Source organism: Zalophus californianus, chromosome 10 (assembly GCF_009762305.2).
Source record: "Zalophus californianus isolate mZalCal1 chromosome 10, mZalCal1.pri.v2, whole genome shotgun sequence".
Lineage (NCBI taxonomy): Eukaryota > Metazoa > Chordata > Mammalia > Carnivora > Otariidae > Zalophus > Zalophus californianus.
Genome location: NC_045604.1, coordinates 73,141,396 through 73,163,508, shown reverse-complemented (window position 1 = coordinate 73,163,508; position 22,113 = coordinate 73,141,396). Strand labels below are relative to the sequence as shown.

The window sequence follows — 22,113 nt, the reverse complement described above, 5'->3', positions numbered from 1 at the left end:
CGCTTGTGCTCTCTCTCTCAAATAAACAACATCTTTAAAAAATAAAAATAAAGAAACAGAAGAGGAAGGAAAGTTTCCAAATTCATTCTATGAGGCCAGCATTGCCCTGATACCAAAATCAGATAAGGACGGTACAAAAAAAGAGAACTACAGACCAGTATCTCTGATGAACATAGATGCAAAAATCCTCAGCAAACCAATCCAACAACATTTAAAAAATCATTCACCATGATCAGGTGGAATTTATTCCTGGGATGCAAAGGTGGTTCAATATTTGCAAATCAATCAATGGGATATATCACATCAAAAAAAAAAGAAAGGATAAAAACCATATGGTCACCTTAATAGAGGAAGAAAAAGCATTTGACAAAGTACAACATACATTCATGACAAAAACCCTCAACAAAGTGAGTTTATAAAGGGGGAACATACCTCAACATAATAAAGGCCATATATGACAAACCACAGCTAACATCATCGTTAATGGGGAAAAACTGAGAGCTTTCACCCAAGAAGAGGATCAGACAAAGATGTCCACTCTCACCACTGTTATTCAACACGGTACTGAAGTCCTAGCCACAGCAATCAGACAAGAGAAATGAATAAAAGGCAGCCAAATCAGTAAGGAAGTAAAACTTTCACTATTTGCAGATGACCTGACACTATATATAAAAAACCCTAAAGACTCCACCAAAAAGCTACGAGAACTGATAAATGAATCCAGTAAGGCTGCAGGATACAAAAATCAAGGTACAGAAATCCACTGCATTTCTATACACTAAGAATGAAGCAACAGAAAATTTTTTTTAAAGATTTTTATTTATTATTTGAGAGAGCGAGAATGAGAGAGAGAGAGAGAGCACATGAGAGGGGGAAGGGTCAGAGGGAGAAGCGGACTCCCTGCTGATGTGGGACTCGATCCTGGGACTCCAGGATCATGACCTGAGCCGAAGGCAGTCGCTTAACCAACTGAACCACCCAGGCGCCCAAGAGAAATTTTTTTTAAAAATCCCATTTAAAATTGCACCAAAAATAATAAAATACCTAGGAATAAACTTAACCAAGGAGGTGAAAGGCCTGCACTCTGCAAACTGTAAAACACTAATGAAAGAAATTGAAGATGTCACAAACAAATGGAAAAATATTCCATGCTCGTGGATTGGGAAAACAAATATTTTGTTAAAATGTCCATACCAAAGCAATCTGCAGGTTTAATGCAATTCCCATCAAAATACCAACAGCATTTTCCACAGAACTTGAACAAAGAATCCTAAAATTGGTACGGAACCATAAAGACCCCGAATAGCCAGAACAATCTTGAAAAAGAAAAAGCAGAAAGTATCACACTTCCAGATTTCAAGATATACTACAAAACTATAGTAATCAAAGCGGTCTGGTACTGGCACAAAAATAGATGTGAAGATCAATGTAACAGAACAGAAAGCCCAGAAACAAATCCACGATTATACGGTCAACTAATCTTTGGCAAAAGAGGCAAGAATATGCCGTGGAAAAGGGACGGTCTCTTCAACAAATGGTACTGGGAAAACTGGACAACGAGATGCAAAAGAATGAAACTGGACCACTTCCTTACACCATACACAAAAATAAACTCAAAATGGATTAAGGACCTAAATGTGAGACCCAAAACCATAAAAATCCTAGAAGAGAACACAGGCAGTAATTTCTCTGACATTGGCTGGAGCAACATTTTTCTAGATATGTCTCCTGAGGCAAGAGAATAAAAGCAAAAATAAACTGTTGGGACTACACCAAAATAAAAAGCTTCTGCACAGCAAAGGAAATAATCAACAAAACTCAATGACAAACTACCGAATGGGAGAAGACATTTGTAAATGACATATCTGATAAGGGGCTAATAATATCCAGAGCATATAAAGAACTTATACAACTCAACACCAAACAAAACCAAATAATCCAATTTAAAAATAGGCAGAAAACATGAGATGTTTCTCCAAAGAAGACATCCAGATGCCCAACAGACACAAGAATGCTCAACATCACTCATCATCAGGGAAATGCATATCAAAACTACAATGAGCTTTCACCTCACACTTGTCAGAATGGCTAAAATCAACAGCACAAGAAACAACAGGTGTTGGGGCGCCTGGGTGGCTCAGTTGGTTAAGCATCTGCCTTCGGCTCAGTCATGATCCCAGGGTCCTGGGATCGAGCCCCGCATCGGGCTCCCTGCTCAGCGGGAAGCCTGCTTCTCCCTCTCCCACTCCCCCTGCTCATGTGTTCCCTCTCTCGCTGTGTCTCTCTGTCAAATAAATAAATAAAATCTTAAATAAAAAAAAACAGGTGTTAATGAGGATGTGGAGAAAAAGGAACCCTCGTGCACTGTTGATGGGAATGCAAACTGGTGCAGCCACTGTGGAAAACAGTGTGGAACATTCCTCAAAAAGTTAAAAATTGAACTACCCTACGATTCAGTAATTGCAGTACTGGGTCTTTACCCAAAGAATACAAGAACACTCATTCAAAGGGATACACGCACCCCGATGTTTACAGCAGCATTATCTACAAGAGCCAAATTATGGAAGCAGCCCAAGTGTCCATCGACTGATGAGCGGACAAAGATGTGGTATGGATATGTATGTGTGTACATACATGTACATGCACGTGCACACTCTGGAATATTCCTCAGCCATAAAAAATGAAATCTTGCATTTGCAACAACACGGATGGACCTAGAATATTATGCTAAGCAAAATAAGTCAGAGAGAAACAAATACCGTATGAGTTCATTCATGTGTGGATTTAAGAAACAAAACAAACGAACAAAGGAAAAAAAATAAGAGAGACAAATCAAGAAACAGAGTAACTACAGAGAACAAGCTGATGTTTACCAGAGGGGTGGGGGTGGGGGTATAGGCGAAACAGGTCATGGGAACTAAGAGGCGCACTTGTCACAAAGAGCACGGGGTCATGTATGGAAGTGTTGAAGCACTATATTGTACACCTGAAACTAATATAACACTGCATGTTAACTAGCTGTAACTAAAATTAAAAAAAAAAGAAGCGGTCAGCCTAGACTGGGGGACACTAAATCCAGTGACCGATGTCTTCATACAAGAAAGAGGGAGATCGGGACACAGAGGCTCACACAGAGGGAAGAAGGCAGGGTGACTTGGCTACAAGGGAAGGAGCACGTGGAGCCACCAGCAGCTGGGAGGCAGGAAGGACGTCCCCCTAGAGCCCTTGGAGGGAACCATCCTTTGTTGACACCTTGCCTTGGGACTCCCAGCCTCCAGAACTGTGAGAATAAACTCTGTTGTCTGAAGCCACTCACCCTGTGGTGCTTTGTTACAGTAGCCACAGGACACTAACACGGTTTCCCCACGGCCCTAGACTAAGTCAGTCCCCCCATCCCACACCTAAGCCCTGAGTACATTTTCACCTCAGCACTGACCACAGTTGAAAACTTGTGTGGACCTGAGTATCTGACACCCCCCCCCACCATGAGAAATGAGGCTCTCAGCAGTTCCCCATTATGTCCCTGGCATACTTAGGCACTAAATTCACATTTTTCGTAAAAATCAATGGATAAAAGGGTCAGCTTCAAAGAAGAGAGCTCACAGCTTTGCTGGGGAAACATGAGAGTATCTATCGCCTCTCCCAAGATTACTGATTTGACGCTCACCCTCTGTCCCCCATTTCTCTCTGGCACAGAGAACCCAGAGAAAAGCCCAGGTGGCCACAGGGCCCTGTGAATTTTGTGGACACCCAGGCCATGTATCCTGCAGGCACAGCAGGCACATCTGAGCACCTGAGCCCATGTGGGTCCTTCCTGGAGCCCCCAGAGGGAATCTTGAGCACTTCAAACTCCAGGGCATGCCCGGCCTGGAGGTGTATGTCCTTCCTGAGAAGCGCAGCCCGGGTTATGAGCACACAGCCCTGGCTGCCCAGGCAACCAGGCCCGGAACCAGGGGTCCAGCCTGGGGGCTCTCGCCTGAAGGGAACATAACCAGGGAACACTGGGCAAGGGCATAACCCCACCCAGCACACATGTGGCCAGGACCCAGACAGAGCCAACTGCAGTGAGAGAGTCAAGTGGTGACTAAACATAACACTCCTGATTTTATGCAAAACCAAGTAGCGGCTAAAGAGAGTCAAACACTTGGATATGCACATGGGAAGACGATCACGGAGTATTTGTTATTAAAAAAACAAGCTGAGGATGTTCCCGGATCCCATTTGAGAGGTAACTGCACACAGATATATACAACACAAGTTGTGAGTTCACACAGAATGGTCAGGAAGGACGTACACAAAAAGCTGCTGAGAAGTCAGTCGGGACTGGAGGCAGCAGGGACAAGGGCGCAGGCATTCTCACACCTCCCGTCTCCGCAGATAATGACATGCGCAAGCAGACAGGGGCCGTCACCAGATGGGACCACACGTCAGTTAAAAGGAATGAGCCAGGTCTCCACGTATCAGCACGGAGCAAGCGCACAACAAACACGACTCAAACACAGAGCAGTGGGAGACCGCATCATGCGGAAAGCAGCCCTGTGGCTCCAACGTGAAGAGGCAACACAGGAGGGCAGCACGGGGGCCACGACGGGGCTGCTCGAGAGAGAGATGCAACATGAAAATGGGAAGCGTGGATTCTGAAAGGAGGGTGTTCGCTTTCAATTTCTCTGCTTTCCCAGGTTTCTTAAATGCTCATGTTTTTTTTTTTTAAGCTTTTATTTATTTATTTGACAGAGACACAGCGAGAGAGGGAACACAAGCAGGGGGAGTGGGAGAGGGAGAAGCAGGCTCCCCGCGGAGCAGGGAGCCCGATGCGGGGGCTCGATCCCAGGACCCTGGGACCATGGCCTGAGCCGAAGGCAGACGCTCAACAACTGAGCCGCCCCGGCGCCCCTCAAATGCTCACGTTAAAGGAAGAATGTGTGCAACAGAGGACCAGGGAGGGTGTGTGCTAGTGTGTGTATGCGTGCAGTGTGCACGTGTGGCTGGGCGTGTGCTCGTGTGTACACGTGGGCGTCTGTGTGCCTACACTTAGTTTAGGACCAAGAGGACCAGGCGAAGCTCTGAGGAGGAGGGAGGGAAAAGAGCAAGGAAACACCATGAAAGGGCAGGAACAAAAGGCAGACAGACCGGAAGATGGAAGGAGAGAAACCACCATCACCACCGGACTCTTCCTCCATGCCCCCCAGCTACAGAACCCATCGAGGGGGCACAGATGCCACCACTATTCTCCACATGGGGCGACGAGCTCAGAGGTGGTTCCCAGCCCCACATCTCAATCCCCTGCTGGGCCTCCCCTCCCGCCATGGGGACAGCAGCCAGGGGTGTTGTGGTGTCATGGTGTCATCTCAGGGCAGACTACAAAGGGCTGCTGTTCGCACACAATGAATGAGCCACATGGGAAGGCCTTCCAGATCAGACCAGTTGAAAAGCCCTCTAAGGCCACACTCGGAAGCCTGCCAGAGGCCACGATTTTGACCACGATTTGGCCCTGGCTACTCGGCACCAACACGCTCAAGGGCCGCACGACCTCTGAGGAATTCAGCCAGTTCACCTCCTCTGTAGCGGGGGATATTCAGACTCCGTCCTCCTTACAGGCATCCCAGTGACCTGGAGAACCCACAGGTGGCCAGCCACCAAAATAAAGACCAAGGGAGGGGACCTCCCCTGGAGGCCTCCCTGCGCTCCCACACATGGCTCGGTTTTCCGATGTGGATGGACACGCATGTTCATCATTTTTTACAGACGAGGAAAATCAGAACCATGGGCTCCAGTCAGAGGCTGCTACAGTGACGGCCGGGCTTCTGGGGTTCTTCTGTCTGTTCTGCTTTCAAATGTCTGGCAGTATACATGGCGGACCACGATCATCACTTCCAACCCCCAAACGGAAACACTCTCAATTATGTAAGTGAACTAACCCTGCTAAGGGGCCAGGCACCATGACAAGCTCTCCAAAGCCCAGAATGATCCACACCCAAATCCCCAGAATCCCCCAGGAGGCAGGGCGAGGAATGGGGAGAGTACAAGTGGGAGCTCGAAGCTCTCCCAGAAGACACCTGCTCTCCCCTTAGCTACATACTCACAAATCCCAAGTTTCATCGAGACCAAAGTTTGGGACCCTACTACAGATCGAATGTTCATGTTTCCTCCAAATTCACATGGTGAATCTCACCCCCAGTGTGGTGGTACTAGGAGCTGGGGCCTTCGGGCAGCCACCAGGTCATGAGGAGATGCTCTGAGGGGTGGAATCAGCACCCTATCAGGAGCTCCCTCCTTGCACTGCAGATGCTTCAAACCAGCGATACTGATACCATCCCCAGCAACACACATTCCCATGCCTCGACCTCAGGGACAGCCACCACCCACCGCCCTGCAAATTAGTGACTGCCCTGTGCTGCCACCTCGCCCAGCACCACCTTCCTGGCCTGTCTCCCAGGATTCCGGAACTTCCTCCATTCCCTGTGACCCAAAGGATGCTCCCACCCTGCCACTCAGTAGCAAGGCCTCCTACAGCCTCCCTGCAAGCCATCTTGCCCATTCGATAGCAAACCCTCCGCCCCCCATTGTCTTCAAAGTTTTTCTTCCTGTGCTGGTTGGTTCACACTCCAGGCAGGGGTCACAAGTTTGTCCACCATCCTGTACCCCAGCAACCACCACCCTGGCCTGCACACAGGAGCTTGATAAAAACCGGCTGAATGAAGAGGGGGAGCATGGATGACAGCTTACTACTGACAGTTGAGGAAATGGGAGGCACAGAGAGGTCATGTGACCTGCTCAAGCCCCAGCACCAGCCAGAGGTGGTGTCCTCACTGACCCCAGAGCTGTACACTCAACTACACCAGCCCCCTGTGTGTTCTACCCACACCCCCCAGCAATTCTCCAATTCCCAGTGCACACTGACTGGGTGGCCTACAAATTCAGCTCAATCCTGACACTATCCACCCAGAGACAGCATCAGATCCCATAGATTAAGGGCTCAGCCCCACACCACTGCCCTCTCCCTTCAGATGCCAATCCCCAGTCCAGTTGGTCACCTGTCAACTGGCTATAAACTGGACATTCCCATGACCCCCAATTAATTTGCTAGAGCAGCTCACAAAACTCAGGGTAACAGTTCACTTACTAGATCTCCAGTTTATTATAAAAGGATAGGACTCAGGAAGAGCCAGACAGAAGAGAGGCCCAGGACAAGGCATGTGGGAAGGGTGCAGGTGCTTCCAAACCCTCTCTGAGTGCTATACCCTCCTGGCCTCTTGCTGTGTTCACCAACCCAGAAGCAGTTTGAACCCAGCCCTTTTGGGTTTGCATGGAGGTTTTGTTATATAGGCACGGTTAATTAAATCCCTGGCTGCTGGTGACCCTTTCAATCTCCAGCCTCTGGTCACAAGGTTGGGTCCAAAGGCAGCCAGGACCAACCCTTAGGTGCTTTCCAAAATCTCCTCATTAACATAAATTCAGGTGTGATGGAAAGGGGCCCAGTTACGAGTATCAAGACTCTGATTTCACTTCTGGGGTCCCTGGGTGGCTCAGTCGCTATGCGTCTGCCTCCAGCTCAGGTCATGATCCCAGGGTTTTGGGATCGAGCCCCGCATCAGGCTCCCTGCTCCACGGGAAGCCTGCTTCTCCCTCTCCTACTCCCCCTGCTTGTGTTCCTGTTCTCGCTGTGTCTCTCTCTGTCAAATAAATAAAATCTTAAAAAAAAAGACTCTGATTTCACTTCTATCACTCATTGCTTAGGAAATTCCAAGGGTTTTAGGAACTCTGCGACAGGAACAGGTGAAAACCGAAGATTTATTTATTTGCATTTTTTTTAAAGATTTTATTTATTTACTTGACAGAGACAGCGAGAGGGGATCACAAGCAGGGGAATGGGAGAGGGAGAAGCAGGCTTCCCGCCAAGCAGGGAGCCCAATGCGGGGCTCGATCCCAGAACCCTGGGATCATGACCTGAGCGGAAGGCAGACGCTTAACGACTGGGCCACCCAGGCACCCCCCAGATATTTCTTACTATAAATCACAATGTCCCTGCCAGTAAGCCATGACAAAACTAAAGACTCTGCCCCCCCCCCCCCCCCGCCCCGCTAAGACACACAAGACCCGCTCAGCAGCCCCAGTAGGGGGGAAGAGAACTGAGCAGGCCTGTGCAATGGCTGGGGACAGTTCAAGAACTCCGCAGGCCGAAAATTCTTCTCATTCTCTACCAGGACAGATGTTCCCAATAACCAGTTTCCCGAATCTGCTGCCACTAAGCTCTGGCTGGGCTGGACCAACGGGATGAGAACATCACAGTCCCCAAAGAGTGATCTCAGGAAAGGAAAGCATCTTCAGGCTTGTGAAACTCCTGGCCAGGTGGGAGGCCCTACAGCCTGGAAGCAGGTTCCCAGGCAGAGAGAAAAGACTGACCCTAAGGGGGTCACCCACGTCTAACCACCCTGCTCCCTGATTCCCCCTGGGCCAAGGTCCTGCGTGTACACAGAACAGTGCTTCTCCACGCAGCCTAGGTGACCTAGGGCAGCCTAACCTCTGTGGGCCTCAGTGTCCCCATCTGCAACATGGAGGCCTTAGTGAATAACACCGACAAGGACCTTTCAGGCTGCCCTATGACGCGTGTACATGGTAACACAAAGAGCCTTGCACAGGTGAAAAGATTCTGGTTCACTGAGTTCCAGAGTAAGTGGCTGCAACCACCTTTTTTTGGGAGGAGGGGTCCTTGCCTTTTCTGGAAACAGCCTCCACAACCCAGTTTGGTGGTAGGCCCCAGCTGCCAGCAGACCGCGCAGCTCCCACCCCCTAGACACTGCTGGCTGGCCAAGGTGGACACCTGACCGTGCTGGACCAACACGTGGATTCTCTCTCCTGTGGAACTGGACCAGAGACCAAAGGACTTGGTCCTTGAGGGCCCCAGATGGGTGGCAGTCAGCTTTGGGCAAGTCGCAGCAGAAGGATGCTGAGACCAGAGGGGACGAGAGGCTTTTGTGTTCAGTTGGCTTCCACTTATTGGCTTCCCACCCTTGGGTTCCAGAGACCCACCCACCACCAGCTTTCCAGTACATTCTGCCTCCTGCCTAAGCTAGTCTGCATAAACGCCAAAGTGACAGCCAATTTCCTTAGAATTAAAAATGTAATAAAAAGCACTTAAGAAAGAACTCCTGCAAATCAGTGAGAAAGGAGACAATCCAGTATGAAAAACATGCAAATGATTTCAATAGACACCTCACAAAAAGAGAAAGAGAAATGGATGGTAATTTCCATATGAAAAGGTGCCCAACCTCACGGCCATCAGGGTAAAGGAAATAAATTAAAACTCCATGAGCTTGGGGCGCCTGGGTGGCTCAGTCGGTTAAGCGGCTGCCTTCAGCTCAGGTCATCATCCCAGGGTCCTGAGATCGAGCCCCGCATCGGGCTCCCTGCTTGGCGGGGAGCCTGCTTCTCCCTCTCCCTCTGCCTGCCTCTCTGCCTACTTGTCCTCTCTCTGTATCTCTCTGCCAAATAAATAAATAAAATCTTAAAAAAAAACAAAACTCCATGAGCTTTCCTTGGTAAAGTTAGACAACAACAAACCACACGCAGCTGACACTCCCCAGGGTGGGTGAGAATGCACAGCAGTCAGCACCCGGCTCCACCGATGGGAGTGTGAATCGGCTCAACAACTCCAAAAACCTGTCTGCAAAACCCGCTGTGGCCGAACTCGCGCCTGAGGGCCCCAGCACCCACTGCCACGTGTGACTGTGACCCAGAGAGGGTACCGGGGATGGGGGAGGTCAAAAGTCGCTAACACCAAGAGTGGTGGCTGCCCGGGGCTGGGAGCGGGGACCAGGGAGTCAGGGTGTAAACGGCACAAGGGGGAAAGAGTTGTAGAGAAATGATGGTGGATTGGTGCACAGCTGCACAACATGGTGAAGGTACTTAATGTCACTGAACTGCACACTTCAAACGGTTAGAATGGTCACAGTTACGTGTATTTACCACAATTAGGAAAAACACGGGGGCGCCTGCGTGGCTCAGTCGGTTAAGCGGCTGCCTTCGGCTCAGGTCATGATCTCAGGAGCCCCACAGAGCCCCACATCGGACTCCCTGCTCAGCGGGGAGTCTGCTCCGCCCTCTCCTGTGCTCTCCCTCCCTCTCTCTCTTTTTCAAATAAATAAATAAAATCTTAAAAAAAAAAGAAAAGAAAAAAAAACACGGACCGCAGGAAATCTGACTCCTGGGCACCAGAGCAGCCACGGGAGGGTCCATGGCAGCATTTTCCGTAAGGGCCCAAACTGGAAATGTGCCCAACGCCCCTGCACATGAACGGATGAAGACACAGCGGCCTCAACAGACAATGGGATGTAACACAGCAGAGACCAAACCGACTACGGCCCCCACGAACAGTGTTAGGGCCTCTCTCTCATCACCGAGTGTGGAGCAAAGAGCAGCCAGTTATTATAGCAAATTCAGAAACAGGTAAAATCACCTCTAGTGGAGTCGGAAGGTTTCCCAGGGAGGAAGAAGGCAGAGATTGGGAAGGGGCACCAAGGGGCTTGGGGGGCTGCTACTGTTCTACTCCTTCAATACATTCACTGTGTCATCATTCATCAAGCTTATGCTTTGCACAATTTCTAAACACCTGTTACGCTTTGATGTTAAACATATATACAGTCCCCGACTTACAATGGTTCAACATACAAGTTTTAGACTTTACAATGGTGCAAAAGCGACAGGCATTGGTTCAAACCCATACTCCAAATTGTGAATGTGGATCTTTTCCCGGGCTAATGATCTGTGGTGGGATGGTGGGATCTTCTCTCGGGATGCTGGGCAGTAGCAGGAGCCCCAGCTCCCAGTCAGCAATGCAGCCACAGGGTCTACAACTCATACTCACCGCCCTTCCGCACCCAACCATTCTGTGTTTCACTTTCAGTACAGTGTTCACTAAGTTACATGGATATCGAACACTAATATAAAATAGGCTTTGTGTTAGACGATTTTGCCTACCCGTAGGCTAATGTAGGTGTTCTGCGCACATTTAAGGTAGGCGAAGCTAAGTTACAATGTTCAGTAGGGGGCCACCTGGGTGGCTCAGTCGGTTAAGTGGCTGCCTTCCGCTCAGGTCATGATCCCAGGGTCCTGGGATCGAGCCCCTCACCAGGCTCCCTGCTTGGCGGGGAGCCCGCTTCTCCCTCTCACAAGCCCCCCTGCTTGTGCTCTCTCACTCTGTCAAATAAATAAATAAAAGCTTAAAAAAAAATGTTCATTAAGTTAGGTGTATTCGATGCATTTTCAACTTCTAGGCTTTTCAGCTTACGATGGGTTTATGGGCACACAGTCCCATCGAGATCTGAGGAAGAATGCATATATGTGTATACACACATATTTCTTAAGCCGTGAACCAAACACAATTCCTTCTTTTGATTCCCCCTAGAGACACCCAGGGAGTCTGGTCACTCGGGGATATCATCTGGGGCAGGAGGTGTGGATGACAGAAAGCTGCAGTTATCAGAACGGTGGACGCCAGGACCACCTGGAGGGGGCCAGTACGGCAGTCTGCCCGCCCTGCGGGTGCCGAGCACCCAGGACCAAGCAGGAGGGCCCAAATCAGTATCAGGCAGGAGGAAAGGACAGAGGAAATCCTTCAGACACAGAGGTGGAGAGATGTTCCATCAGTCACTCCTCAAGCCTTGTGCCTCCTCACCTGGCTCTATGACTAAGCAAGCCAAGGGATTTCGGGTTAGACAGCACAGGACCCTCTCCCACACGGTTCCAGACCATGTGCTTTTCTGCACATGGCAGAGGGTGTAGGCCTCACTCCTCCCTCTCACTCCCATCCTGGTGGGATGGCCACCCCCTGCAGCACAGGCCGGGGCTAAGCCCAGATCCCCCATCTCTGAGGAGCTGGGCAGATGCAGGGGCAGCTGGTGGAAGTAAACAACTGTACGGTTATTGACTGAGGCCACATCAGGCGCTGCATGGGGCACAGGGCGCCTGTGACACCATCCACCCTTTTATGGGACACCATTTTATGGAATAACACAGAATAGTGAGGCTGGGTGACAACACAACCACACAGGAAATGCACACAGGAAATGCCAAATGGAACACGGCCCCATGCAAATGTCTGGTCTGGGCCACACTGGGTTTGGGAGGAGAGGCAGACGGCAGTGGTCACTGCCTGTTGGGACCATCCAGGAAGTACAGGACATCCTCCAGGAAACTTCTGGGACTGCTGAAAAACAAAGGCTGGGCAGGGCAGGGCGTGGTCTCACTCTGCCAGCTCCCGTGGACTCTCAGAGTCAGATCTGGAAAGAGGCCTGGGGCAAGAGGTTCACCCCAGTGAGTCAGGGAAATGGGGCCAGAGAGCAAGCTCCTGGCTCAAGGCCACAGACCAGGGCCAGAGTCAGGCCTCAGGACTCAGAATCTAGTGCTCCTACTGCCGCACCTCTACTGGCTGGGGGGGGGGGGGGGGGGGGCAGAGGACTGCTCCTGGGTTCAATCTCCTGCGCTAAACTAATCCTCAACTTTCCATGTCTGTGGATGGGTGTGTTGTAAACACAATAAAAGTCACCCCAACTGTGAGGAAGACACACACATGTGCACACAGACTCATAAGCACCCACATCCTCTTTACCCCCGGCAGCTGGGCCCTGGGAGCCATGGCGGGCTGTGGAATGGCAGCAGCCACCTCCTCGGGCAGGGGTAAAAGGCCCACTGGCTCTGCGACCAGACCAGAACAAGCTCCGGCTTTCCTCACCGGGAGCAACAGGCCCTATAGGCCTGTGTAGTTGGCCCATGCACAGGGAAGTCCAACAAAGCTCAGGGCAGGAAGGCTGGCAGGAGTTGGCTAACAGCCAGGTTATGTTCAGGTCAACAAAAGGTGACAGTTTCTCAACAATCCCCAGAGAAACTATGAAAGGTCCCCAGACACATGCCCAGAACTGAGTAAACGATGCAAAACCTCAGAAACAAGCACACCGAGCTCCCGGCCCCATGGGCAGGCAACACTCCAACGGGGAGACCCACCAAACCTCAGCTCCCCGCGGCCCCGGGGTCTGGGCACCAATCACAGGCTTCTAAACCCCAGCAACCCCAGGCTGCTGCTTCCCGGAAGCAGGGGCTCAGATGCCCACCTACTACGGCCCATTTAAGAGGCTTCTTGTTGCTTTTGTTTTTACTTGAAGTAACAACTGAAGCTCAGAAAATACAGTTTATTTATGCAGCTATTCCAATGATAAAATCTGAACCCAGTTAACAAGAGCAGAAGCACAGAACTAGTTCTCATCTGTGAATGGCACAGGAAACACGGGGAAGCTGAACAGGAACCCAGTGGAGCCGCACCACGCTCGTGATGATGGTGTGGGTCTCGGCGCAGGAAGGTGAACTGCCAGTGTGCAGGAGCCCCTTCTCCCCACCCTCCATCCTACTGCCGCGGGGCTCAGCACAAGCTCACTCCCTTGGACAGGGATGGCCCAGAGACCCAGAATGCCCCTGGTGATAGAGACTGTCCTCTCTCATCTGCAACACCAGCCTCGGCTCTCTCCTTCAGATGCCAAAGACATCAGTCAGCAAGGCCCTACTCTGTAAAGAGTAAACCCCAACACAAGTGCTCACGAGATGTTCCTAGACTGCCAGCAACACCAAAGTACACACCAAAAGTCTTGCACGCGCCTTGGGTGGCTCCATCACATGGCAGGAGGCCCAGGAGTCGTCAGACCCCGCCCGACACACCGAGGGATAAGATGCAGCCCAGTCTGAGCGGCCCATACACTAGGGAGATGGGGTTGGTTTCCTTCCGGGCCTATTGCACAAGCATTTGTTAAGTGCCTACTGCACACCAGGCTCAGATGCTGCGCGACAAAAGGCTCAGTCTGATTTCTAGTTCCTCCACCAGAGGACAAAAGTTTGGTGTCACAAGGATAAGGCAAGGCTCCCATAAGATAAAGGAGGTGAAAACATTCGGAAAGCACACGCACACACACAAGGTTTAGGTCTGGGGCGTATCTCCCCTCCACTCCGTCCCCTCCCTGGGTTGGTAGGTCACATGTCTGATTGCCTTCCCTTCCGACACTTTTCCTGGGTGACCCGGTCCCAGCACGACCTCCCTCAAACACCAGCACAGGGCAGACAGCATCGCTCCGAGACACACAATTAACAGTAATAATCTCAGTAGGAGGTTTGACGGTGGCAGCAGCTGCCCACAGCCAGGTACTCCACGTGGGCACCTGTTACACTCCGGACCCTCTCCTGCATGTCTGCACCTCCTCTGTACGGACTCAGCCGTGGTGTCCTCGCTCCTGCTCTGACCCTCGGCTGAAGACAGGCCAGCTGTGTGATCAGGGCAACAGAGTACAGAAATAAACCCTCACCGTTTATGGTGAACTCATTTTTTACAAAGGTGCAGAGGCAGCTGGATGGGACAAGAATAGTCTTTACAACAAATGATAATGAAATAATATCCATATGCAAAAAAAAAGACCTCACAGTTTTACCTGGAACTACACATGAAAACATTACCTCAATATGGATCACAGTGCTTGCTTCGGCAGCACATATGTAAATTGGAACCAAATGGACCACAGACCCAAACGCATGAGCTGAAACTGTAAAACTTCTGAGGAAAAAAACATAGAAAATCTTTGTTACCTTGGCCTAGGCAAAGATCTCCTAGATATAACTCCAAAAACACTAACCACTAAAAAATTGATAAATTGAACTTAACCAAAATTTAAAAACTTTTGATCCTCAAAAGACACCATTAAGAAAAATGAAGACAAGTCACAGACTAGGAAAAAATATTACCAAGTCAGAGCTGATAAAGGAATTGTGTCACTGTACCCAGAATAAGGAACTGTTACAACTCAGTAAGACAAACAATCCAATCTTTAAAAAATGAACAAAAGACAAAAACAGACGTCTGGCACGTGTGCTCAGGCTGCAGGCTCTCTCTCTCTCTCTCTCTCTCACACACACACAGTATACAAATGGCTAATAAGCACGTGAAAAGATGTTCCACATCAATCAGGGAAATGCAAATCAAAACCACAATGAGATACCACCTCACACCCACAAGCCCACAAGGATGGTTATAATGAAAAAGGCAGACAAAGGAGCGCCTGGCTGACTCAGTCAGTACAGCACACGGCTCTTAATCTCAGGGTTGTGAGTTCAAGCCCCACATTGGGCGTAGAGCCTATTAAAAAAAAAAAAAGGTAGACAATAATAAGTGTTGACGAGGATGTGGAGCACCTGAACCCTCACACACTGCTGATGGGAATGTAAAATGAAACAGCCACTATGCAAACAGTCTGGCAGTTCATCAAAAGGTCAAACATAGAGTCACCATCTGACCCAGCAATTCCTCTCCTAGGTGTATACTAAAGAGAATTGAAAAGAGCCATACAAACGTTCAATGTTCATAGCAACATTATTCATTATAGCCAAAAAGTGGAAACAACCCAAATGTTAACTGGTAAATAAATAAAATGTATGGTATCTGTACAATAAGGTACAGACATCTGTTACAACATGGATGAGCTTCAAAGAAATTGTTCCAAGCGCAAGGAGCCAGACATAAGAGAGACTACATGTTGAATGATTCCTTTTATATAAAGTGTCCAGAAAGGGCACATTTCAAGACAGAAAGCAGATCAGAGTAATGGGGTGGGGGTCAGGTGGGGGCACAGACTGACTGCAAACAGACACAAGGAAACTTTGGAGGGTGCTGGAAATGTCTAAAACCTGATTGTGGTGATGGTTGCACAGTTCTATACATTTACTGAAAGTCAACAAATCATATGTTTACAATGGATGCGTTGTATGGCACACAATTTATATCTCAATAAAGCCACTTAAAAAGTAAAATGAATAAATATAATGAAAACAAGGCAAATGTTATTAAATTTGAACTAGGAACCTTTGCAGTACATGCTGAAAGTTCCACAAGCAAAAGAAAGAGATCTTAAAAGTTCTCAACACCAAAAAAAAAAAAAAAAAGTGTAGAGATGAGGGTGTTAACTCACCCTATATTGTGGTGATCATCTTCCCATGTGTACACATATCAAATCATTAGGGTATACACATTAAACTTGCACAACATTATATGTCAATTATGTCTCAATAAAGCTGAAAGGGATCTGACAGTATTATATATGTGTTAAAAAATATTAACATCCAATCATTTTCCTCTGCTTGATATTATCAACAAAATTAACGGACCTGAAAAGATAACTTTCTCACCAAGTGTTAGAAGGGTCCATGGGGCCATCCCTTAAAAATCATCTGGAACTCCCCTGGGGTCCCCAGTCCACACTTGGGGAAATATAGGAAAGTACCGCTAAGGTCATTTCTCAGACTGACCCTCCTCCCTGAGCATGGCGGCCCGAGGGACAAGGAATCTGAGGGGACAGCTTTCAGGCTGGACAAGTCCAGGAGAGCACTGTTGTCGTGCTCTAAGGTAGCCTATGACATTCATCTTGGGTGACAGACCCAATCGATTAGTTGTGGCTGACCAGGGTGTTTATTAATGGATTCTGAAACCAAGTCCAGGCTTGGTGACAAAGAGTGTCCTGAATGATTAGCAAGGTCTACCACACAGAATCTGAAAGTGGTGTTATAAAGGCCTTGTATTTGTGGTTTCGTCCAAACACCCAAGTGAAGGGACATCAAGTGTGTCCTAGCCCCAGGTTATACAGGAAATGCCACATAAAACTTTGATATCTCTGCCATGCCACTGCTAACAGCTATTAGGGTCTGAATTGGCCAGCTGATTTCCTTTTTAAGCCATTGTAACAATTAATTAATATTTTATGAGGACTTTCGGTGCCAGGCACTATTCTGAGCACTGTTCAAGGATCAACCTATTGTACAGATGAGGAAACTGTGACCCAGGGGGCAGAGCAACTTGCCTAGCGTCACTCAGCCAAAGACAGGCTGGAAGAACAACAGAGATGGAAGAGGATGAATTCAAACAACTGCTTCAATCACATCTGGGGATGTCAGCCCACTGGCCTCCAGGGGATCCCCACACCAGGCTGGGCTGCCCTGCACTTGTGCCTGGGACACAAGCAGGCAACAGTGCCTTCTGCCCACTCTGTTCCAAAAACTGTGCTAGTCTCCGCCCCTCTATTTTCCCAGACACTCTCCCTCTTGGGCTTCCAAAATCAGGGCAAAGCAGTTCTCAAATATGAGTGGACATCAGACTCACTTGAGAAATGGGTTTAAATGCAGCTTCCTAGGCCCCAGCAGGTCTGAGGCAGGGCCTGGGAAATGCGCCTTTAACAAGCTTCTCCACTAGTGGCAGTGGGTGCTCCTGGACTACACTGGAAGGAAACTTGGCCTGGTGGGTGTCCCAGGGCCAACTGTGAGGTCTAGGAGACCACCATAACAGATCAGATTCTTCAGAAACCAGGATCAGGAGACCCAACCTCAAAGTCCCCCTCATGTCCAAATTCTCTGTCCTTTTTCTTTTCTTTCCACAACAAATGACCCCCATGAGGAGATGGAGAGGGAGGAACCCAAGCTGAAGTTCTGGGTCAGGCCACACTCTTTAGGGGCACCAAAACAGAGTGGGAACAAATCGACTGGGAGTCCGATCTGTGGTCCTCCTCCCAGAGGCACTTCCATCCAGCTCTTAGACCTTGGAAAAGTCACTTCCTCGCTAGTGTCTCAGGTCTCCCTGCCACAAAAAAAGAGACCAGGGAACCAGGTAGGTCCCCTCCAACCAGTCTCCTGTTTTCCAGCAAGGACCCCATTGATCATAATCTCCTTGGGCCCAACGTCACTGCCCCTACCCACCACCCACCCACCATTCACAGGCACCAGAAGGTCACCAGAAAGCTCAGCTTCTGTCCAGATGGCGAGTGTTCAGTACCACGGGCCGGGTCGTCACACTAAGCCACCAAAGAAAGCCAAAACTGGCGATGGTGTGATGTCAATCCCTTTGACAATGACCACTTTGTAAGCACAAGCGAAGCGCCGGGTACCGTGCTAACCCCTCGCCAGCGTCGAGCCACGAACCTCACCCCCGCCCTGGGGTTTCCTACTCAGTCTCCTCTGTGTGCGGACCAGGAAGCTGAGGCGCGCACGGGCGAAGTGACTGACCCAAGGTCACCCCGCCGGGACCGGGCAGGCAGCCCGGGGCCCCACCCACGGTCTGAGTGGAGGTCGCGCGGAGCCCCAGACCGGGAGACGCAAGGAGGGCCGCGGGCCGAGCAGAGCCCACCGCACCCTCTGCGGGGCGCACCGCGCGGGCGCGCCCTGCCCACCCCGCGTTCCGGCCCAGGCCTCGCCCTGCTGCGCGCCCGGGGCCGCGCCGGCCGCTCACCGGACTTCGGCGGGTAGCGATAGGCCGAGTTCGCCTGGATGTCGATGTCCTCCACACCCGCGATGCGGCGGCTCAGAATGGAGCCCATGGTGCGCGGCGGGCCGGGCCGGGCCGGGCCGGGGCCGGGACGCGGGCGGCGGCGGCGTCCTCACGCGGACATGGCCCTGACCAGGCCACACGAACACCCGCCCACGACCGCGGGCACCTCGGCCTCCAAACCCCAACCCCCAGCTCGGCCGGGACCCGACGCCACGGCGGCCCTCCGCCCCCCGGGCACGAGGCACTCGGGAAATGGAGTCCCCTCGCCGCCGAAGCCGACGGGCTGCGGCGCAGGAAGCCCACCAAAGAACCACATGTCCCAGGATGCCCTTCGCCGCGGCCCAGTGAAGATGCTGACCGGGACTCCGGGACAAACCAAATGGACCTGAATCCAGAGGGGAGGAACCATCACCCACACCACAAACTGACTTTTCCTCTGCATTGCAAACACGTCACTAACATCCTAACTCTTTAGTCTCCTGATAATCTGTTCGTATATAGATTCTTATAGGAACCCAGCGCCTTCCATTTACCCCCTCTCTAAAATATCTCCCTGAGCCACGATGGTTCTCCCCACTTCCCAGGGTCGATCTCCTGCCCCGTCCAGAAGAGGGCACATCTTTACCTGCCACCCGGCAATAGCTGGGATGGAACCCAAGCCGACTAGGAGTTGGGGTTCACAGAAGGTAAACACTTCTTTTAGCCTTTTCCACAACTCAAGGCTTCTCTTTGGCTCCACGTCCAGAACAATTACTTTGAAGACATAATTTTACAGCCCCACAGACCTCTCCCCATTTTACATATAGAGAAACTGAGGCACAAGGGATGGCTGCATATGAGGTGCTGAAGGCATGTTTAAAAAATTGGTCATGATTAAAGGCTTGCAGGTTGCAATGTATTTTCGTGGCTCTTGATTCACATAAAATTCTGTAAGCAGGCCAAGTGGAGATTGTTCTCACCTACTCTTCAGTTGAGAAACTGGGGTTCCAAAAAGAAAGTGGCTTCCCAAGGCAAGCCTGCTCCACCAGGAAAGCAGCTGGGGAGGGCGCAGCTGGCAAAGGGTCTCAAATGGTAAATGCACCCCATTCCACATTAAAACGAGTCCTGCCCCTTGGGAGGCCAGAGTCCAGAATACAACCTTCTATTGTCAGGGAACCTGGGAAGCCAAAATTAATAAAAAAGGTGAAAGATTTATGTGCTTATGAGTAGAGTCCAGGTCTTGGAGGGGCCTGATTAAATCTCTGCTTTACAATTAAGATTCCCATTTACTGAGCACCTACTATGTGCCAGACATCGTGTTAAGACATAGTCTCTCATTTAATTTTTTTTTTTTTAAGATTTTATTTGACAGAGACACAGCGAGAGAGGGAACACAAGCAGGGGAAGTGGGAGAGGGAGAAGCAGGCTTCCCACAGGGAGCCCGATGTGGGGCTCAGTCCCAGGACCCTGGGACCATGACCTGAGCCGAAGGCAGACGCTTAACAACTGAGCCACCCAGGTGCCCCCTCTCATTTAATTTTCTGATGTAGCTTTTATTTTCATTCCCAATTCATGAAAAAAGGAAAGTGAAGCTGGAAGAAGTGAAGTACTCACTTAGGCTGCAGTAGATAAACAGTAATGAAGCTGAAACTTGTACCAGGCCACTCCTTTTTTTTTTTTTTTTTAAAGATTTTATTGATTTGAGAGAGAGAGAATAAGAGATAGAGAGCACGAGAGGGAAGATGGTCAGAGGGAGAAGCAGACTCCCCACTGAGCAGGGAGCCCGATGTGGGACTCGATCCCGGGACTCCAGGATCACGACCTGAGCCGAAGGCAGTCGCTTAACCAACTGAGCCACCCAGGCGCCCCCAGGCCACTCCTTTTACTGCCATACTCCCCTACCACCCCAGAAGCAGAAACATCCCGATGTGCTAAGTTTCATGTCTCTTGCCACCAGATGGGCCTGAAGACACACCCCCCCCACCACCGTGTGATCTTTCTTCCCTTATCTTTATTAAGTCACATAACACTCGTGTGTATACACACATACATATACCAACACTGAATTCAATTTACTGGCCTCCCTGATTGGTGGGGAGGCAAGGAGAGTAGGACAGACCCTGATGTTCTCATTGAAAAACAACCCTAGGAGCGTGTCCTTCCTATAGATCCTGGGCCAGGGCAGTCATTTCCATGGGCTGGATGTTTGATTAAACATTCCTCTTAATAGAGCTTTGGACTTGTTCTTTCTGTGCTTATCCATGCCCTGCTGGGAGACAGGTCCTTTCTGATTTGTTACTAGTTCTACTGTCAACATCTGTGCTGATTCATTTATTTATTCAACAAATATTTATCATGCAGCTACTATGTAACAGGCAATGAGCCAGGCTACTAGCCAGGCAACTGGGATCAAATGGAAGAACCCTAGATGTGGAGCATGCAGGTTAGTGAGACACACTTAAAAGCTTAACAGGTACACAAATACAAAATGTGGTGAGTGCTATAGGAGAATAGAAGTGCAATGAAATAATAAGGGAGACTTATTATTGATAGGGGTGTCAAGGAAGGCTTCTCTGGAGAGGTAACATTTAAGCCAGGATTTGAAATACAAATAAGAGCAAACCAGCAGGGGAGCAAACTCTAAGGAGGTAAGCCAGTTCAGGTTCCAAGCCAGGGAAACACTATATCCAAAGGCCCTGAGGCTTCAAGGAACTGAGTATGATCCAAGGGCTCAAAGGTCAGTGTGGTTAAATTCAAATTGGGGGGAGGGTATAGGAACAGAGGTCAAGAGTGAGGCAGTGGCCAGATCTCAAATCCTCTCAGTCAGCCAGCACTGGTTCTTTTGAAACAGACACTAGGCACAGTTAATGGGTTGATGAGTCCTTGAGTCCAGACTTCTTCCTTCCTGAGCCTCCTTGCCTATTCATTCTTGTGCTCCCAGAATCAGGCACCCAATGATCTATGGAGTATTTGAAAGAATGGAGGTGGAAGGGTGCCTGGCTGACTCAGTCAGTGGAGCATGAGACTCTTGATCACAGAATTGTGGGGTTGAGCCCCACATTGGGTGTGGAGAAAATTTAAAATCTTGGAAAAAAAAAAAAAAAGGAAAAGGAAAAAAGGATGGAGGTGGGAAGGAGGCCAGGGCAGGCTGGGAGACTTTAGCAGGGCACCCAACTTCCCAGAACTTCAGTTAAGATGTGGGCACTGCTAGAAATACCTTTTTGGGGCGCCTGGGTGGCTCAGCTGGTTAAGCGACTGCCTTCGGCTCAGGTCATGATCCCAGGGTCCTGGGATCGAGCCCCACATCGGGCTCCCGGCTCGGCGGGGAGCCTGCTTCTCCTTCTGACCTTCTCCCCTCTCATGCTGTTTCTCTCTCTCTCTCAAATAAATAAAATCTTAAAAAAAATAAATAAATAAAAAATCTTTTTAAAAAAATACCTTTTTGTCCCCCTGTCCTATCTACTGGTCCCAGCTGTCAGGCCCCATCTGAGCTAGCTAAGAAATCCAAAGTCCACTCTCCTGCCAGGCTGATCCTGGCTAAAAACAAGATTGTTTTTTCCTTCCCTGCTGCCCCTGGGAACACAAGCGGGCTAGGGGTGCCATGGGGGCCAGAGGAGTAACCTTTGCTCCTGCCAGCCTCATCTGCCCCACCCCAGCCAGCCTGCTGGTTTGGAAGTGCTCCTTCTGAGCTGGACAAGCCTGGGCAGGTAACTGAGTGTTGCTGGATAAGGATAGGTGGAAGGGGGAAGGTACTTCCTGTTTCCCTGAGCCAGAAAATCCCCTAGTGGGCCCTGCCA

The 22,113-nt window shown here is 49.9% G+C and overlaps 1 protein-coding gene across 5 annotated transcripts in view; it reads right to left on the bottom strand.

The window, feature by feature from the left end:
- MGRN1 (mahogunin ring finger 1) overlaps positions 1–18,599 on the bottom strand; it is a 57,029-nt gene extending 38,430 nt beyond the window's left edge. Inside the window, exon 1 of one of the 5 annotated variants that reach the window (XM_027611729.2) lies at positions 18,299–18,599. In XM_027611729.2, coding sequence (XP_027467530.1) covers positions 18,299–18,386 — 88 coding nt within the window. In that variant the 5' untranslated portion in view covers positions 18,387–18,599. The remainder of the gene's footprint in view (positions 1–18,298) is intronic. The other 4 variants (XM_027611730.2, XM_027611728.2, XM_027611732.2 and 1 more) reach the window with 4 other exon arrangements.
- Positions 18,600–22,113: the final 3,514 nt, after the last annotated feature.